This window comes from Suricata suricatta, chromosome X (assembly GCF_006229205.1).
Source record: "Suricata suricatta isolate VVHF042 chromosome X, meerkat_22Aug2017_6uvM2_HiC, whole genome shotgun sequence".
Lineage (NCBI taxonomy): Eukaryota > Metazoa > Chordata > Mammalia > Carnivora > Herpestidae > Suricata > Suricata suricatta.
This window is the reverse complement of record NC_043717.1, coordinates 30,961,344-30,979,933: the sequence shown is the minus strand read 5'-3', so window position 1 is coordinate 30,979,933 and position 18,590 is coordinate 30,961,344. Positions and strand designations below refer to the sequence as shown.

General features: G+C 41.3%; 1 protein-coding gene across 1 annotated transcript in view; it reads right to left on the bottom strand.

Annotated features, from left to right (window-relative positions):
• Positions 1 to 1,976: 1,976 nt before the first annotated feature.
• The window catches only part of LOC115283546 (cytochrome b-245 heavy chain), a 32,270-nt gene continuing 15,656 nt past the window's right edge, over positions 1,977 to 18,590 (bottom strand). Inside the window, exons 6-13 of the mRNA XM_029929726.1 lie at positions 18,354 to 18,544; positions 15,150 to 15,279; positions 12,428 to 12,520; positions 9,664 to 9,917; positions 8,665 to 8,827; positions 7,470 to 7,616; positions 5,343 to 5,467; positions 1,977 to 4,257 (exon numbers count right to left, since the gene is read on the bottom strand). Of these exons, the coding sequence (XP_029785586.1) occupies positions 4,131 to 4,257; positions 5,343 to 5,467; positions 7,470 to 7,616; positions 8,665 to 8,827; positions 9,664 to 9,917; positions 12,428 to 12,520; positions 15,150 to 15,279; positions 18,354 to 18,544 (1,230 nt within the window). The 3' untranslated portion in view covers positions 1,977 to 4,130. The remainder of the gene's footprint in view (positions 4,258 to 5,342; positions 5,468 to 7,469; positions 7,617 to 8,664; positions 8,828 to 9,663; positions 9,918 to 12,427; positions 12,521 to 15,149; positions 15,280 to 18,353; positions 18,545 to 18,590) is intronic.

Sequence of the window (18,590 nt, the reverse complement as noted above, 5' to 3'; positions counted from 1 at the left end):
TGGGAAGGGAAGTTGGTGCTGTCACTATGGAAAACAACATGCAGGTTTTTCACAAATTTAAAAATAGAACTACCCTCTGATCCAGCAATCCCACTTCTGGGTATATATCCAAAAGCATTGAAAATTAGTATCTCATAGAGACATCTGCACTCCCATGTTTACTGCAGCATGATTTCACAAAGCCAAGATGTGGATCAACCTAAGTGTCCATCAACAGATGAATGGACAAGAAGACATTATATATAATTATTATATAATTATATATAATATATATGTTATATACATATAATAATACTCCATCATGTATGAATAATATTTTTTTTCTCAGCCATGAGAAAGAATGAAATTCTGCAATTTGCAACAACCTGGATGAACCTTGAGGGCATTATGCTAAGTGAAATAAGTCAGACAAAGAAAGACAAATGCCGTATGATCTCACATATATGTGGAATCTAAAGATGCCGAACTCGTAGAAACAGTGGTTACCGGGTACTGGGGTGTGGGGGAAACTGAGAGATACTGCTTAAAGTGTAGAAATTTACAGTTATAAGATGAAAAAGTTCTGGGGATCTAAGATAAAGCATGATGATTAAGACTAATAATACTACATTATATACTTGAATGTTGCTAAGAGACTAAATTTTAAATGTTTTCATCAAAAACACATCAGTGGTAAGTATGTGGCAAGATGGAGGTGTTAGCTCACACTACAGTGGTAATCATCAAAAAAATTTTTTTTCGAATGTTTTATTTATTTTTGAGAGAGAGAGACAGCATAAGCAGGGGAGGGGCAGAGAGAGAGGGAGGTACAGACTCTGAAGCAGGCTCCAGGCTCTGAGCTAGCTGTCAGCACAGAGCCTGATGCAGGGCTTGAACCCACAAACTGTGAGATCATGACCTGAGCTGAAGCCGGTCGCTCAACCAACTGAGCCACCCAGGTGCCCCGGTAATCATTTTGCAATATATAAATATATTGAATCAACTCTTTGTACATCTTAAACTTACACAATATTATATGTCATATCTCAAAAAATCTGGGAAAAAAGAAAAGAAATTTGCAGTTTACTGAGGTTTCAGAATCCAGATATTTTGTAAACATCATTATAAAAATTCAGTGAAATTTCATTAATGTATGCTCAAACGACTGGCTAAAAGGCTATTGGAGAAAATGAGATTTGTAAGGTCTCAAAGGGTTCCCCAAATGTGACTTACAAGTTACAGAAGTAAGATGAAACCTTTACATTTATAACAGAAAAACCTGGTGATCAAACTTAGTACCATCAATAACAGGACAACCTGAAAATACCTACCCTCTAATGCAATACACTGAGGATACAAAGTCACTTGTACACAGACTAGAGAGTAAATGTTAGTTCTGTATCAGTGTTCAATGTCTTGGATTTGTTCATTGCCTTGTGGTTATATAGGTAAAAATTGTTCTTTAGAAAAACACTATTTGGTGAATCATCATGTGGTATGCTTTAAATATCTTACAATTTTATTGGTCAATTATACCTCAATAAAGCTGAAGAAACATTATAAATATAAATAAAAGTAAAAATTAACATGAATTGGGTTAACCAGCATTTCTTAAATTTTTTTTAATGTTTATTTTTGAGGGGGGAGGGGCAGAGAGAGGGAGGCACAGAATCCCAAGCAGGCTCCAGGCTCTGAGCTGTCAGCACAGAGTCCGATATGGGGCTCGAACTCAAAAACCAGGGGTTCTTTTTGCCTCAGAGATTCTTTCCACAAGGTGAGGTGACACTGTCTTGTCTCCTACCAGTGCTTGAGGGTCACTAGGACATGAGCAATAGAACTCAGTACCCAGTCTTCCCTTCCCAACCCATGAATCAAGACGTGTTTGGCATGTCACATGCGAAACCACAGAGAATCTCCACCCCACGGGGGCAGAGCAAATCTTTGCTGTCTGAATCCACCCTTTAATATGAAGAAGATCAATAACACAGACACCAAAAGAAGCTCATCAATTTTAATAGTTGAGCATTGTTTTAACAGTTCTTCCTAGGAATTATCTCCTAGGCCCCCCCCCCAAAGTATTCAAATACAGCACCTACAAGTATTCAAATTTCATAAATGCAATATTGCAAAAGCAGAACTCAGAGAAGCCTTCATAGCGTTGAGATTAAGAACAATGCTTAGTCGTCCTCTTGGTACCTGTTGCTAAGTGCTAAGTACTAAAAGCTGAAACAGCTGTGCCGGCAGCGGGCAGCTAGCGTCTTGGGAGAAGAATCCAGTAATGGTGAGCACGTTTACACTTCATTTTTCATCTCGTAACCAAGATAACACAGGACAGGGCTGTCTGTTTTGGTAACTATCCTGGTATCAAGGTAAAAAAACCCCTGGAGGAATATTTTCAGAGCAACAGAGGGAGTTGGTTTACAAAGGCCACAGGGTTAGAGGGGGCCAGGATTCTCAGAGTCCTCAGAACTGTGGCTGCTTTCTCACATGTTGGTATAAAGAATTGAAACTATGAGCACAAAGCCTGAGTCATAGTAATAGCACAATAAAAATTTGGCGAATGAATGAAGTGATACCTGGGCTGCAGTGTGAACAGGCTGGACCTACGTTTCTCTGAGTGAAAACCTTCCCGGGACATTCTGGGGAAGCAACGTTCCCACGGCAAGTGTGACTTTGTCGGGACTGGCCCTCAGTGACCTGCGTCCTGAGAGCCCAAAGGAACAACTGAGTTCTTACTACTTCATCCCAGCCCAATGAATACACCCATCCAGCATCAAAATGTGCAACCAGAATCTCAGATTCAATACCATATGTAATAAAAAAAATGAATTACGTGTAAGCTGCCTTCAGTGATGTTCAGTACATAACAAGACTAAGAAATTTAGGGTGGAGAGTGACCAATGTGAGACCTTTGCTGCTTTCTCTCACTCTCCTGTTCTCCTCCCCCTTCCCTCACCCTTTCCTCCTTAACCCAGTCTTGTGCCCTCCCCCAGCTTTCTTTTCTTTCTTCCTCATTACCAAAGTAGTTCTAAGTATCTGTGGCTCTAGAGGGTGGGGCAAATAAAGCTGTTTTAGTTTCCAGAAATAGAAGCGGTTCTATGAAAAAAACAAGCATTTCTGGCCACACTGTGATTTAGACAGCCTTTCTTGAACTCACGGATATCTAGAACATTCTATGGGGTGTGAATGCAATACCTACACAGTTAAGCTGGGGATTTTCGTTTCTAGGTCATAAATTTGATGATGATGATGATGATGATGATGATGATGATGATGTGACAATAAAACATTAGCCACAAAAATAAGAACCATTTTGTGTGTGTATTTAAGTAAAACAAGGGGTAGATGCTTTTTTAAAGCAGATGGGCATATCACATACCGATTTGTCACCGTCCTTAGTTTAAGGCTTTAAATTAATTCTATCGGGGGCCTTGTATGATTCTAAATGTCCTTTCATTCATTCATTCAACAAACTTTCATTGAGTGTCCACTCTGCCAAGCATTACTGTAAATGCTGACTGATACACTAATCCCAGTTAGTCCAACGTTCTTTCCTAGGACAAATCGCTGACCCAGTTAGGGTGCTGCTTTGCGAAACTGGGGTATGCTCAGATGTCTGTCCTGTCGCTCTGAAGTGGGCAATCATTCTAGGCATGTATTATCTCCTCAATATTTGGAGAATTCCATTCAATATGACAATAATGATAACAAAGAGAACAAACAACGGAGAATGAATGGCTTCCTTTGGGGAGTAGACGAGCCCATTTCCTGGCAGCCTGCTATCATGGAAAGACCACGTGTACTACATCCAAGCTTCATAATGTTAAGAAAGTTACTTAAGCATTTGGAGTCCCTGGTTTTTTTTTATCCTAAATACTGAGTCCAGGAATCCTTGTCCTACATTTCTCTGGCATTACCGTGAGTGAAAAATGAAACAGAGTTTGTAAAAGTGCTCTGAAAACCATAAAGCCCCATACAAAGGCAAATTATCACTACCAAATGACCTTTGACATCCCTTTCAGGGAAAACCTGCCCAGTATAGCTTCATTTTCTCTCTCTTTTTAAGGGGGGAGCTTACATTATCAACTAGCATTATTGGGTTGGGTACTTGGCAGCATAACCCTCAGTGATCTTCTCATGGAAGAGACCAGTTAGAAGTTTTCCTTGTTGAAAATGAAATGCACTCCCCGAGGGCCAGAATCAGAGTTGGAGATGCACTGTTTGTTGAGGGTTTCTGCCAAGGCTTCAGGTCCACAGAGGAAAACTCCTATTCTGGTACTTGGGGGGAAAGAAAGGAAAAATAAAACCATTTTAGGCTTCTGGATGAAATAGACTACAAAGCACACAGGGAAATTTCCTACTTCCCTTTCCTTTGTCTTTTCCACTAATGGCAGAGTTCGGATTACCCGGCAGGAGAGTGGTCCAGCCGTGTTTGTGGCGACAGCTTCAAAAGGCAGTTGACTGCCTTGGGAAACGGCTTTCAAGTAGAGTTTACGGAAACCTCTACCACAGAGAAAATGGTGGTGAATTCGTGAGTCTGTGGACTACTTCCCTTCAGGGCTCTGTATCCCTAAATCCTCTCCAGCATCTTGAAATCAGGAACATATCTGCTTTAGGTTCACCAACTCGGCCAACAACTTGGTGGGGACACGTCCCTCTGCGTTTTAGATTCTAAAGCCTAGTTCCTCAAGGTGTGGTTCCAGACCAGTAGCCTCCTAGTCAGCTTTTTAAGAATGTAGGTTCTCAGCTCCCACGCCAGACTTACTAAATCAGTATCTGCATTGTGACAAGATCCCCAATGATTTATATGCTCATTAAAGCGTACAAAGCAATGGCCTGAAGGGTGTGTTCAAGGTGATTCTGGAGTTTATCGTGAGTTCTAGTAAGATAGAGGATCCCCTCAAAGTTTCAGAATGGCTAAAGCACTAACGAAGGCAGAAAGGACCGTAGGATGTCTGGCAACATATGATTTTAGACCCCAAAACTAAAACTGAAAGTGGGGATGACGTCTTCGTAATAATAAAAGTATAAATTGTACTGAATTAGAAGAAGTAGATACACATGTGCAATTTAGGAGCTGAAAGAAAAGAACCGAGTTAAGGTCCTTCTTGGGAGGAGGAGGGGTCAGAAAGTTGCAGGTGGGGGGCCCGAGCATCTTTGTTGATAATAATTCTCCAGGTAATTTTGGTGTGATTTAAAGACGCTGTTTTTGTAAAGTCATACATATCTAGAAACTCATACTGGGTGTGAAGAAAGTCACCTAGTGCTTTGGTTTTCAGAGCACACAAATTTAGACATGTTTGGGAGCTGCTGCTTTCGGCAGACCGTGGGCCTCAAGAACACCGAGCTGGGGGACTCCTTACTTTGGATGTTGACTTGCAATGGTCTTGAATTCATTATCCCAGTTGGGCCGTCCATACAAGGTCTTTTGTTTCAGGCCTGTGATCACATCTTTCTCCTCATCGTGGTGCACAGCAAAGTGATCAGCCTGCAGGAAAGGATATCAATTCACTAAGAGACCTGCTGTAAAAACCACAGATACCTTTTCATACCCATTCTAACCATATCTCTATCTATCTATCTATCTATCTATCTATCTATCTATCTATCTATCTATCTAGTTGATGGCTAGAAGGTAAACAAAGATAAAAAAAACTGGGTCTCCTCAGGTATTTTACAGTCTAGAAGCACAGACGTCTACGAGAATTGCTAAGAACTAAAACAACCACAGACTATAATGCACTGATATTTTGGTAACACAAAGAGACAACAAACCAAGTCTAAAGCTAGTCTGTGTGTGTGTGTGTGTGTGTGTGTGTGTGTGTATACATAGTCACGTGTTGTTTTCTGCTACCCTTCAAGGGGACCTCAGTTTGAACAACAAATATTTTTCATAAAAGCAGTTCATTAAATGTATTTAAAACTTAAATCGGATTTTTGAATTCACTGGGCAGGGCTGGATGACGGCCAGTCTGGTTTCATAATCCTGTAGGGCCCAGTTTTGTAAAGCAAACTAATTGTTGTTCACTGCAGATACATTTCCCATTTTAAAAATGGTGCCTGGCTTTTTAAATAAAAGAACTGCAAAGTGATTTCTGTATTATACATTTTCCCCGGGTCTCGTTTTGATCAAATATTTGTTGTTGTTTTGCTTTTAAAATTGCAGAAGTGGCATTGTGAAATCCCTTTTTCTAGGGCAGCAATTTTCATGGTCACATGTCCCTGGATCTACATTTGCAACAGGACTCATGTAAGCCTGGGAGAGTCCATGATAAACAATACCCCAAAACCCAAATGAGAAACCAGTTTTCACAAATACCAGGTGCACGTGAAAGGTGCCCAGGACTCAGGAGCCACGGTGTGGCTATGGCCAGTAGAGACACTGGCCAGTGATAGGCAGAGACTCTTGTCGTAGCTCCTCACACAGAGGGATAGCTTCTGTGGCTTCCAGGCCAATGAATTAATTTTTGATTTTTAGAATCCCTAGGAATCATTTCAGAGTTTCTCAATATTAGCAGTTTTGACATCTGAGGACAGATAAGTCTTTGTTGTGGGGGCTGTCTTATAAACTGTAGAATATTTTCATTGCTAAATGTGCCTGGAGGGAGGGGTGTGTGTGTGTGTGTGTGTGTGTGTAACATGTTATGTATCATGAATTACATATTATACACACATACATATATGCTATATACATACATATCCACATATATACACAAATATATATCATCTTCATTAAATATGTTTTGATTGATTTATATGTGATAATCACAAAGTACTGGGAGTCGTTAAGTGCAGGCTTTGGAACATTCTGCCGCTGCCTCTTACTGGTTGGGTACTTTTGGACCATGACCTAACCTGTTCTGGGCTTTGGTTTTCTCACCTGAGAAGTGTGGATAGTTACACTAGCTGCTTCATAGGGCTGTTGTTAGGATTGAATTAGACAATCTATGAAACACTAATAAAAGTACCTAGCACATAGTATAGGCTTAATAACTATGAGCAGTTATTATTACTACTTATTAAATGTGTTGTGTATATTAAAAACACACATAAACATAAAATTAAAGGAGTATGTGTGTGTGTGTGTACTGATAGAAAGGTGTGTGTGTATATATATATATATATAGAGAGAGAGAGAGAGAGAGTGAGAGAGAGAGAGAAAGAGAGAGAGAGAGAGAGAGAAAGAGGTACAAAGAGAGGTGGATCATCTTGTCCCACCGGGTTTGACACCCCTGGTAGGAGCATGGCTTTAATAAGGTCAAAGTCATGGCTCTTATTCCCTTGTAGGTTCCTTAGCTTTGATTTGTTCCTCAGATACCTCGTTACTTGGAACACATCGGGATTTTGAGTGGGGGTGGATGGGCTGAATCACCGAAATCCATCAACTGTTCTTGGTAAAAACGGTACACCAAACACTCCCGTACCCAAAAGGCAGTCAGTCAGGCCTGGGCTCTACTGAAAGCACGCGAGATCTGGGACGTGGCCCTCACCTGAGACTCATCCCAGCCGGTGAGGTAGATGTTGTAGCTGAGGAAGTCGGCGTTATTCCTCTCCTGCATCTGCGTCTCTAGCAGCTGCAGCAAGTCGGCAAACCACTCAAAGGCGTGCGTGTCCCGGCACAGCCAGTAGAAGTAGATCTGCAAGAGCAACAGATCGTGAAGCGGATGAGACCGAAATGGGCCTTATCACAACTGATATATGGATTTCTACTCTCTCCGCCCCCACTTGGCTTTTTCCTGCTGCTCAGAATGCCTAGAAACCTAGGTTTTCAGAAAGCACCGGTCTCAGAAATACATGATGTAGGAAAAAACATCAGCTCACTACTCTCCCTCTGCGTCTGCCCTTACCCACCCCAAATCCCTGGCTTTCTTTGTACCTCCTCCCAGAAAGCACAATAGGATCAGGCATTCCTGAGTCCCCAGGGGAAAAAAGCAGGGCTCCCCACACCTCCTGCGTACAGTAAGGAGAGCAAGGGGAGGATGCAAAGTCAAGGTGCGCTCCATGTCCCTATTAAAGGTTATCTCTATAGTTACTAGAATGACTCATGTTTCATTCAAGATGCCCTTTACCAGGCAAGGAAACAAAATTTACACGTGACCAAAAAAAAAAAAAAAAAAAAAGCTCTGGGAATTTATTCTGAGGAGCTGCCCAGAAGAAAGTAAAAATTTCATGAAAGGACATGTCTTTTGCCGTCCCCTTGCAAAATAAACAGTATCGGGGGACTGGACGTGGAATCAATCTCAATGTCTAAGGCAGGGTGATGGAAAAGTTATTCTATATCCTCTCAGTGGAGCATGAAGGGATCATTAAAAAGGATCATTATAAAGCCCATGACAACACTGAAAAACACCATAATCTGTTTTTGCTAAAGCAGGACATGACAGTATGTTTACAACTTTTCAAGAGTAAGTAAACTTGGGAGAAATACTGGAAGAGGATACACAAAAATGATAGCTACTGGATTGGGGTTGTGAATAATTTCTGTCCCATCTTTCTTTCTGGTGAATCTCTACTAACGCTGCGCAAGCGCAGGATATTGCTTTCAGTAAGAAACCTGCTTCTGCACAAGCACATTTCACTTCTCAAATAGCCCTTTGATGAGAAGCCTGTCTCCCGCAACCACACAGAACGTGTCTTCGCTTGCTTTGGTCTCTGCCGAGCCCTGTGAAAAATGAGACAACTTACCTTTTTGAGCCTCAGATTGGTGGCATTATTGCAATATTTGTACCAGACGGACTTGAGAATGGATGCGAAGGGCGTGACCCCGATCCCTGCTCCCACCAGCATCACCACCTCATAACTGAACACATCTTCACTGGCCGTGCCGAAGGGCCCATCGACAGCTATCCTGGAAGGATGTGTGCGAAGAGGCAGTTACGGAGCTATCTTGCACTTCAGAGTACGATGGGGCACAGGTTCTTACTGGGGACGTGAAGTATGTCACGTGGAACTGGGGCGATGTATCTATGGGGCACTTTCTTTTCTGAAATAGCTTTCAAGTAACTGACTTAGTGTCAACATTGTGGTTGGAAGTAAGAAAAGGAAGTTTTAGCTAACTGGAAACACTTGATAACTCCCAGGGTTTTTCTTTTCATCTGTCCATCCCCTTCACCTACCACACACACTCACACACACACACACACACACACACACACACACACACACCTGCACACATACATCTGTACCTCTTACCAGGGCATCTCACACTGGAGATTCCTGTTTACATCATACCCTGAGATAAGGTGAGAATCCTCTGTCATAACATCTTATAAATTTAATACTCCCACTTTGCATTGGTGTATTCACTGAGTCTCAGGCATGCGGGAAGGAGGGGGAAAGGTGAATAATCCATGACATTTACTCTCAAATAACATACATCAAGTACATTTTAAGAACATCTTTAATACACTATAACTTTGTTAGAAAAGTTAATGTACCTTGGCCTTGTCCCTTACCTATTTAAAGGAAATTGGGAATCTTCATTATTAATATGTGATTCAAATATTTTATGTTTCACACAAGACTTATAAGTAGATGCGCAAACACACAGCACACATACAATGGGGAACACAGAGCCAGCTGCCCATACGTGTAGAACTTGTGAGTTTTGTCAGCAGAGAGTATATTGAAAGATGTGAAAACAGGAGCTATGTAGTGACATTTTTCCTGAATTCGTGCACTTACTTAGGTAGTTTCCAAGCGTCTTGAAACTCTTGCTTATCACAGCCACAAGCATTGAAAAGTCCTTCTGTCCAGTCCCCAACGATACGAATATGGATGCTAAAGAAGTCCTCCTCAGGGGCAGAGGTCAGTGTGAAAGGGTGCCATTCCAGCCTGGACACCTTGGGGCACTTGACGAAAATGTATTGCCCCACCTCCATCTTGAATCCCTTCTTCTTCATCTGTAGCTCAATGGTTTTGAAAGGGTGAGTGACCACCTACGGAACAAAACATGTCTCTGGCAACTACACTTTCCTCAAATACTTGCCTTTTCAGTGTCCATATGGACAAAAAGGCAAGCTAAGATACCTTACCCCCATCCCTCTGTCAGGGCCAACATACCACCTCCTCAAGCAGACCTGTCTCTCATTGAGCACTGTCCTCACCTATAGCACATGGCCTATGATGAGCAGGGATACGAAGGCCTGGCCCCTCTCCTCAACTTGGGATAATCCCAACCCTGGCCTTCCCTGCAACATCAGCTGAGGCTGGAAGTTGCAACCTCATTAAGGGTCAGCTATTTCTTCCCCAGTCCTGACTTTCTTCTCTTTTGCAGGTTCATCTCCTGAGAACACGCATCAATAAACCTTCTATATGCAGTTTGCTGTCTCAGAGTCTTTGCCAGGCAATCTAACCTAAGACACCAGCCTATTGTGATATTTTTTTTCCCAAGAAGTCAAGGCAGGTACTACAAACAGGAAGAAGAAATGTCTTTCTGTTCAGTCTTCCTGTCTCCCCACAGGATGACTGAGAGCCTTGGCAGCTGAATAGAAGAGGAAGACCCATTGGCTGGTTACAGCCAATCTTGGTCTATCTTTTTCCTGAGTCACACCTTGGATCTGCCTGTTTCCATGCATTGTGTCTACATTTCTACATACCTGAGAAGTATACCATCCATCTCTCCCAAAGCCAGGCCCCACCCACCCATGGCCATCCTCATTCTCCATGTCTACAAGTGTTCATGACAGACTTGTTTATTTATAAGAGCAAAAAATTGGAAACAGTCGAGACAGCCAACAACTAGTGAGCTGGTAAATAATTTAAAAGAAAAACACAATAAAAAGCTGCCATTACAATACAGAAAGTAATATATTTCTGGGACAATTCCTGAGATACCTAGGACTTCCTATGAACAACTAAAAAACAAGAGACAACAAGGAAAAGAAAAACCAATAGAAATAATACGGCAGCTTCCTAAATGTTGATGGATAATGAGAAACTTTCCTTTCCAGGAGCGAGGAGGAGTAAAATGGAAAATTGTTTTGATAAACATTGCCAAACATTTCCAAAACTTGTGATTTAAATACATGTTAAATGACAGAGTTGTAACTGACTTCCTTTCTTCACTGAAACAAAGAGCCACAAAGCTTCATTTTGAAAACACAAAATAAAAACTTACGAAAATTATTTTGAAAATGATGTTCACATTGTTGCAATTTTGTATGGTGAAAACATTTTTTTTACCCTTCTTGCAATCTCGATACCACAGGCAAAATTGGAATGGAACTAAATAAAATGCACTAGTAGATAGAATTGACATTGTAATACTTTTGGATGACATCTTCTTTCTTTCTTTCTTTTATTTTGAGAAGAAAATGAATATATATATATTTATGAAGAAAGTGAATACCTATTTTCTCCACAGGAAAAGAAGTTTGTCTTTGAAATATGTTTAAGGGAAATTCTTGTCTGCTTAGTCAGGGCTAGCCTAATAAGGAAAATTGTGTGGCAGCTCTTTTTGCTCATCTTTGGGCTTTTTCTTATAATACAATATGAGTATCGTAAAAAGAGAAGTGCTATAGCTTCCTATATTTCAAGATTTCCAATGCCAGCTGGACTGACTTTCCTCTGGCTTTCCGTAGATGCCAACAAAGAAAAGTTAGGGTGCAGAATGGAAAGAATTCATGTGTTTTGCAAAAATAGCCCATAGTAGGCTTTGAGTGAACATTTTAAAAACTGTATTGAGTTTAATTAAATTTTATTTGATAAAACCAGCATTGTCTGTTGTTTCATGAAGCTATAAGCAGGAATTTTTATTTCTATTTATTTGGTCGGATATTTACTTAGTAATGAGAAGTAGCATAGAAGTATGGGGGGGAAAAGGGTACCATATACCTACGTGGTGTTAGTGGACTCAATTCTAGATGCAGTTTAGTTATTAACCTTCTTGAGACTTTGGGTTCTTCAATTCTGATATTCTATGATTACATACACAGCACAGAAAAGGAAATAAAGGGACACCTGGAACACTATCTCAACCTACATCAGACCTGCCCTTGATCTCCTGGTTCCTTTGACATCTGAGTATTTTAAGGCTCAGTGTGTGTCCTCTTGAACTCACGTGTTTTGCCTCTTTACTCTTAATCTGCTCACAACATTACTGTATGCTTCTCCCCTCTATACACACACACACACACACACACACACACACACACACACACACACACTGAAAGAGAGAGAGAAAGAGAGAGAGATTCATGCACACAAAACAGTCAGCTTTATTTTTCAACAGAAAATGTTAAATTGTAGCTCTTTGACTTAAAAGGTCCAACCACTTGATTATCAAACTAAGTACACTGACTGAAATTAACTGTGGGTCTTCTCTCTGCCCTATGTTTCATCAAAAGAAACCGAGTGAAAGACAGCTCTGACCAGTGATCTAGAGAACTGGGTAAACTTGTGCATGATATAGTTCGATGCTATTAGTAATTCCTAAACCATACAATACCTTGGTGATGACCACCTTCTGTTGAGATCGCCAAAACCGTACCAACCTCTCACAGAGATACAGAAACATGGGACCCACTATCCAGTACCAAGTCTGTAATCAGAGCAAAAAATGAAAACAGGATGTATTAAGGGGTAGTACAAATACAAGATTCACGAGGACAAAACATTGTAGAAGTCAAGTTAATCTTTGTAGGTTTGTTTAAATATTTGATATTAGATTAGTAAATTGGTGATATAGCAGAACATATCAAAAATATCTAACATTAAAGTAAATTTTTGAGTCGATAAAAATGAGTGTTCTCCTTGGCCACATTGGGGAACCTCTTCTACAATATGAAACTTTCCCAAGAGGAACTGCCCAAAAGAATGGGATTTCCTCCTCGTGTTGCAACAGCAGTTGCAATAACCTTACAGCAGAGCAAGGTTGGTTTCAGAATTAATATTTCTCTTAAGGATAACATTTCAACAACACTATATATTTCAATGCAACATTGTAGTTTCTTTCTCTCAGCCATGTACTCAAAGCCTAATCTTTTGCAAGATATGAAATTCTATGCAAGAATGCAGCTGTTTCTCCAATATCCTGGTAAGTTCTCAGAGCTGTGCAATGTACCCGATGAATAGTGATAAGCCCAAAGACTTAGATTTCTCTAGATCCCCTTCTGGTCAGAATCTCCAGTGTTTCACAACACTGGAGTTACCGTGCAGTATTATTGGGTATAATAAAAGCCTTTAGGACAAACAGATCCATCCTGGGGCTCAGTCAGTTAGGTTCCTAGTTTAATACCTGAAATAGCAAAGAGTTTTAGAAGACAACATCACTTAAAAAGATGGCATTCCAGAATGGATTCCAAGAAAGAAAAGAAAAATGCCAAGGTCTTACATATGGTCTTTCTATTAAATTTTTTGAAGAAACTTGTTATTGGACGTTGAGAACACCTGAGTGTTCCCACCTCCAGCCGAAGTTGAAGAATATCTGCCCTGAAAGTTAGAAATATTCTGCTGCTGGCCTTTGTTTTCATGGGACAGGTTTAAAAAATTTTTTTTAACTTTTTAAATGTCTACTTGTTGATTAAGAGTGAGAGAGAGCAAGGTAGGGGCTGAGAGGGAGGGCGAGGGAGAGAATCCCAAGCGTGTCCCATGCTGTCAGTACAGAGCCCAACGTGGGGCTCAAACCCACAGAACCATGAGATAATGACCTGAGCCCAAATCAGGAGTTGGATGCTTAGCCAACTAAGCCACCCAGGCACCCCTTCACGGGACACGTTTTTAAAACATCCTGGCATCTGGGGTGCCTGGCTGGCTCAGTCGATTTACTGTCCGACTTCAGCTCAGGTCATGATCTGATGGTTTATGGGTTCAAGCCCTGCATCATGCTCTGTGCTGACAGCTCAGAGCCTGGAGCCTGCTTCCAGTTCTGTACACCTCTGCCCCTCCCCTGCTCATGTGCTCTCTCTCTCTCTCAAAAATAAATAAACATTAAAAAAATGAAACATCCTGGCATCATCCATCTATTTCCTGGGTGTCACAATGGGGCCCCACTGAATGGAGCCAGGTCTTGGACATTGCCTCTAATCCCAGAAACCCAGAAGCTCCTTTGAGGTAGATGCCTATTAAGGTAGTACTCTGATTCCAGCTGTCTTCAAGGAGCTGTGCCCTTCCCTAACCCATAGGAAGGCCTGGAACACAGTTTCTTTTTTTCCACTTTCTATTGATGTCTGTTTGTAGTGGGGGCAGTGCATTGATATGTCTGGTGCTTCCATTAATGAGCATGGATGTTCAAGATGTTAAGTCCCTGGACAGCATAGTGAGTCTTAGAGGAAGAAAAGTGTCATATTAGGAGAGTAGAAAAAATAAAGGAGAAAATGGATGGGACGTGTGCCTTTGTGTTCTACTGTGCTTAACAAAATTATAATCCTGTCCAGAAGCCTATAAAAAATGTTGATTTCTGTCTAGTTTTATACCAGTGGTTAGCATGATAACCAACAGAGTACATGGCCTGCCAGTGGAGGAAAAGCTATGAGGAACACAGGGCCTACTTGTCACTCAATGGAGCAGAGATATTGAGAACACACAAAATGGAACTCTGCAGAGCACCCAACAGGAGCTCTGAACAGAGGGTAAATATTCCAGCGTGTTTTCCCATGGGCACCCTTGCCACACTCCTGCTCTACATGCAAAGACTCTGGGTGTTGGTAGGAATCTGGCTGTCCAGCATCCTTGATGTGCCATAGACAAGGCTTCCTGATGCTTAAAGGCAGCCCTATGTGTCACTTCATCCATTTCCTTCACAGTTTTGAAAGCTGTGTAGAAAGTCTTACTTCCTAGTATCTGAAGAGGCTCATAGCTCCTTGTAAGGGATTATCTGAGCCATCCAACTCAGCTCAGAATGGAACCCTTCTGGAAATCATTAACTGCTATTGTGGCCCTCATATCCAGAAGAGAATAGATGGAATTTCTTGAACCCCAACAGCACCTTCAAAAACAATCCTTTTTCGAGTTTTAGATCAGGATGTTCAGAAGAGACCAATGCAATCCTTGCTTTTCAAGAAATAATTCTAGACAATAAATATAGCAGGAAAAAAAGTGGACACTGATAACATTCTAGCAGTTCCATGGCCTCATAATGGACGGGTCTGTGACATTTGTGTGTATTCCTTAGACACAGTTTGAAAATGGTTGGTAAGGAAATTGTAATAGTAACAATGAATTGTACATACCATAGGAGGGTTCCCGGAGAACTGTGGGATTGGGCACTCCTTTATTTTTCCCCATTCTGAGGTTCTATTCTTACAAAATGTATAATTGTGTTCTTTCAAACTCTGTGGTGTCTGCCCACGTACAATGCGCCTGGGGAGGAAATGTAAGTCCGGACCGTTTAGTAGCAAGAAATCAAGGTCTTAGTTTTTTTGAAATTCTGGGCATATTTCAAGTATTCTAATATGGATCCTGTACTTTCCACTTACCAGTAATATCTTATTGACCCCTCTGAGTAGATTTGGGAAAGGGAAAGAAAATACATCTTCTTCAGCAATAGAAAGACGATACGTACAATGGAACAACATATATGTAACATTGTACAGGGTAAGTTTTGGATCATCAATACGTGTTTTCTTAAAGGGAGCATCTGTGCCTCTGTTTCGAGTATTATTTTCATTTATAAACAAACAGAAACAGGAAAATTGGAAGTCTAACAGAGCAACTAGTAGCCCGCATGGTGCCTTGGTGCAAATCAGAAAAAGACGCCACCTCTGTGAAGGCAGTACTAGAGGCAAAGAGCATGGCCGGCAAAGCATGGGCTAATTTTAGGCCCTGTGGATAGGCACCCTTGTGTAGCTGACAGTCCATATAATCATACACAGTAGATTTGAGGCTTAGTCTAAGTGCTTCATCTGTTGTCCCCAAATTGTCTAAATTATGACATTCTCACAGACATCAGCACTAATGGTATGCCCTTTGAAGTGCTCAGAGCCCATTCATTTCAATTCCATACATTTTATTTGAGCAACTGCTAACACACAAGACAATGTGGGTTTAGTGGAAACAGAGGAAGGGAGGAACAAAGTCAGGTAAGTCATGTTCCTGACCTTAAGGAACATAAATGGCAGGGTCTTCAGAATATCTAAGAAGAGGCACAGAAGGCTCTTTGTAATAGTTTCTATGTGGGGATTAAAACCTATTGTGCCACTTGGTACATTCTGCAAATGGCTTTTTTGAACCTGTTTTTTAGAGAGAGAAAAAGAGAGACAGAGAGAGTGGAGGAGGGGGGGGGGAGAGAGAGAGAGAGAGAGAGAGAGAGAGAGAGAGAGAGAGAGAGAGAGAGAGAGAGAGAGAGAGAGAGAGAGAGAATTCTAAGCAGACTCCACACTCAGCGCAGAGCCTGACACGGGGCTCAGTTCCACGACCCTGGGATGATGATCTCAGCCAAAATCAAGGGTCAGACACTTAACCGACTGAGCCATGCAGGGGCTCCTGTGAATGTTCTAATTCAAGGCTGTTAGCCATTCCTTTCTGTCCTTAGGTTTGGGGGCAAAGGATTACTGTGTATGGAGAATCTATTATGTGTCCGGCCTGGGGAAAGGCACTCTTCACAAATTATCTAGGTGACTTTCTTAACAAGATTGAATGGTAAGTATTAGCCCCCCATTTTACATATGAGAACACTAAGGCTTATTAGAGAAACTGGTTACTAGAAGCAGAATGATTTGGAGAAAATACTTCTGGGCCTGACATCATTGGTTTCAAATCCCACATCTACCCCTTGCTAGTTTGGTGGCCTTGGGCAAGTTATTTAACTTCTTCCAAGCCTCAGTTTCTTCAGCTATAAAAGAGGTAATAATAATACCGAATTTAAGGTTTATTTTAGTGATCAATCCTCATGATGCATAAAAAATGCCAGGCACAAAGTAAGAGTCTAACAAAAGATAACTGTCAAAGTTTCTAATGCCAAGTTCACATGCAGAGTAAGTGATAGAAAAAAAAAAAGATTCTCCCTTCTTCTCACTGCCAGAACCAGAAGTCAGAAAACCTAAATATTAATCGTAGTTCAGCTGCTGCCTGGTCAGGAGACTGTGAGCAATCAGCCAACCAATGTAAGTAGCGATTCTATTCAGATGGAGAGTGGGGTAAATGTGTCTCCTCTGCCTGCTCCAAAGGAAAATGTATAGTTGAGAAACTATACAAGCGTAAAGTGATGGAATTCCTAAGCTGGAGATGGGGAGAGATTCATTTTTACTCTAGGATTTCTTTAGGATTCTAGGAACATTTAAAAATGTTCAATTGCCTTAGGAGAGTCAAAAGATTCTTTGTCTACACAGATTTTTCAGTGCTTAGAAAGAGTTGATGGGAGGTTGGAGTCAGCAAGTTGATTAAGAATGCACACAAGTAGTTGCTCAGTGCTGCTCCTTCTCGCCCTTCCCCTTTTCACACTCATATCTTTAAATCACCTCTAGGCCAACTTGGCTCTCAGCAGAGTCATTGAGCCTTGAGTATCTACTCGTTTCATGCTTAGCTATGGAACCCCAGACCCAGCAAGGTACTTCCCCACGCCTACTTTTGCATGCAGGTGCGAGAATCAGCTGGTGTGAAGTAGCATAAAAAGGAAACCTGGTATAAATAGGATTCCTAATAAGGGAAACTGTCGCAACCACACAGGCGGGCACTGAGTCTCTATGAGAGTCTTTGTCACAGCCTGCCTTAGACCAGCCATGCCACTTACAAACCGGGTGACCTGGGCTACCTATTTTACCTTTGTTAGTCTGTTTCTTTGTCTACACTCTCCCCCAGGAAATAGGGACGTGAGAGCATCTTTTCCTAAAAGAAACTTTTCATGTCTATAACAAATGCTCAATAGAAGAGAGCGCTTACCTCTATCATATTAGAATGCTGGAAAGCAATAACCATGTATTTTTCCTTCTAGTATTCCCCCATGGTGCCCGAGATTAGTCCTCAGACATGATAGGCAATCAATAAATGTCTAGCTTGAATCAAAACTCATTGAACTACAGCAAACCCTTTCATTTGCTTAATCATTAGCCCCTCAAGTTTGGGAGTTGGACTAATTTCCTAGCAATTAAACCATAAGGAACTTCACTGCAGACATCCAAGACCCCTCCAGCACCCTGAACATGTCTTACATACTTGCAGAGATACTGAAACTTTGGTGCATTTTTCAAGCTTGCTAGAAATAACTGCATTAACAATAGCTATTATTAAATAACTGAAGAAATAATAGCTATAAATCAGATGCAGGAAACCTAAATGTCACTGAGTCGTCTCTCTCAAACTGACCTCTGTTGTCCCTTCATATTCCATCAGCAGACAGGCTGACCACACGTAGACAAGGAGGTCACTGTGCCTCTAACAGCATCACACCTGGAAACGGAAGGACTTAAAGTACTTGATGTTGGGGATTAAACACTCACTCAGCTCCGTGGATGGCAAGACCGATGAAGAAGATCACAAAGAGATGGTGTGTGTACCAAAACACTTCAAAGTAGGATCTCCGGATGGTTTTGGTGGAGGAGGTGATAATTAATATGAGGCACAGTGTGATGACAATACCAGTGATGCCTGCCAACCGGGTCACAGCCACGTATAAGCCTCCTTCAGGATTCTGTAAAACACACACACACACACACACACACACACACACACACACA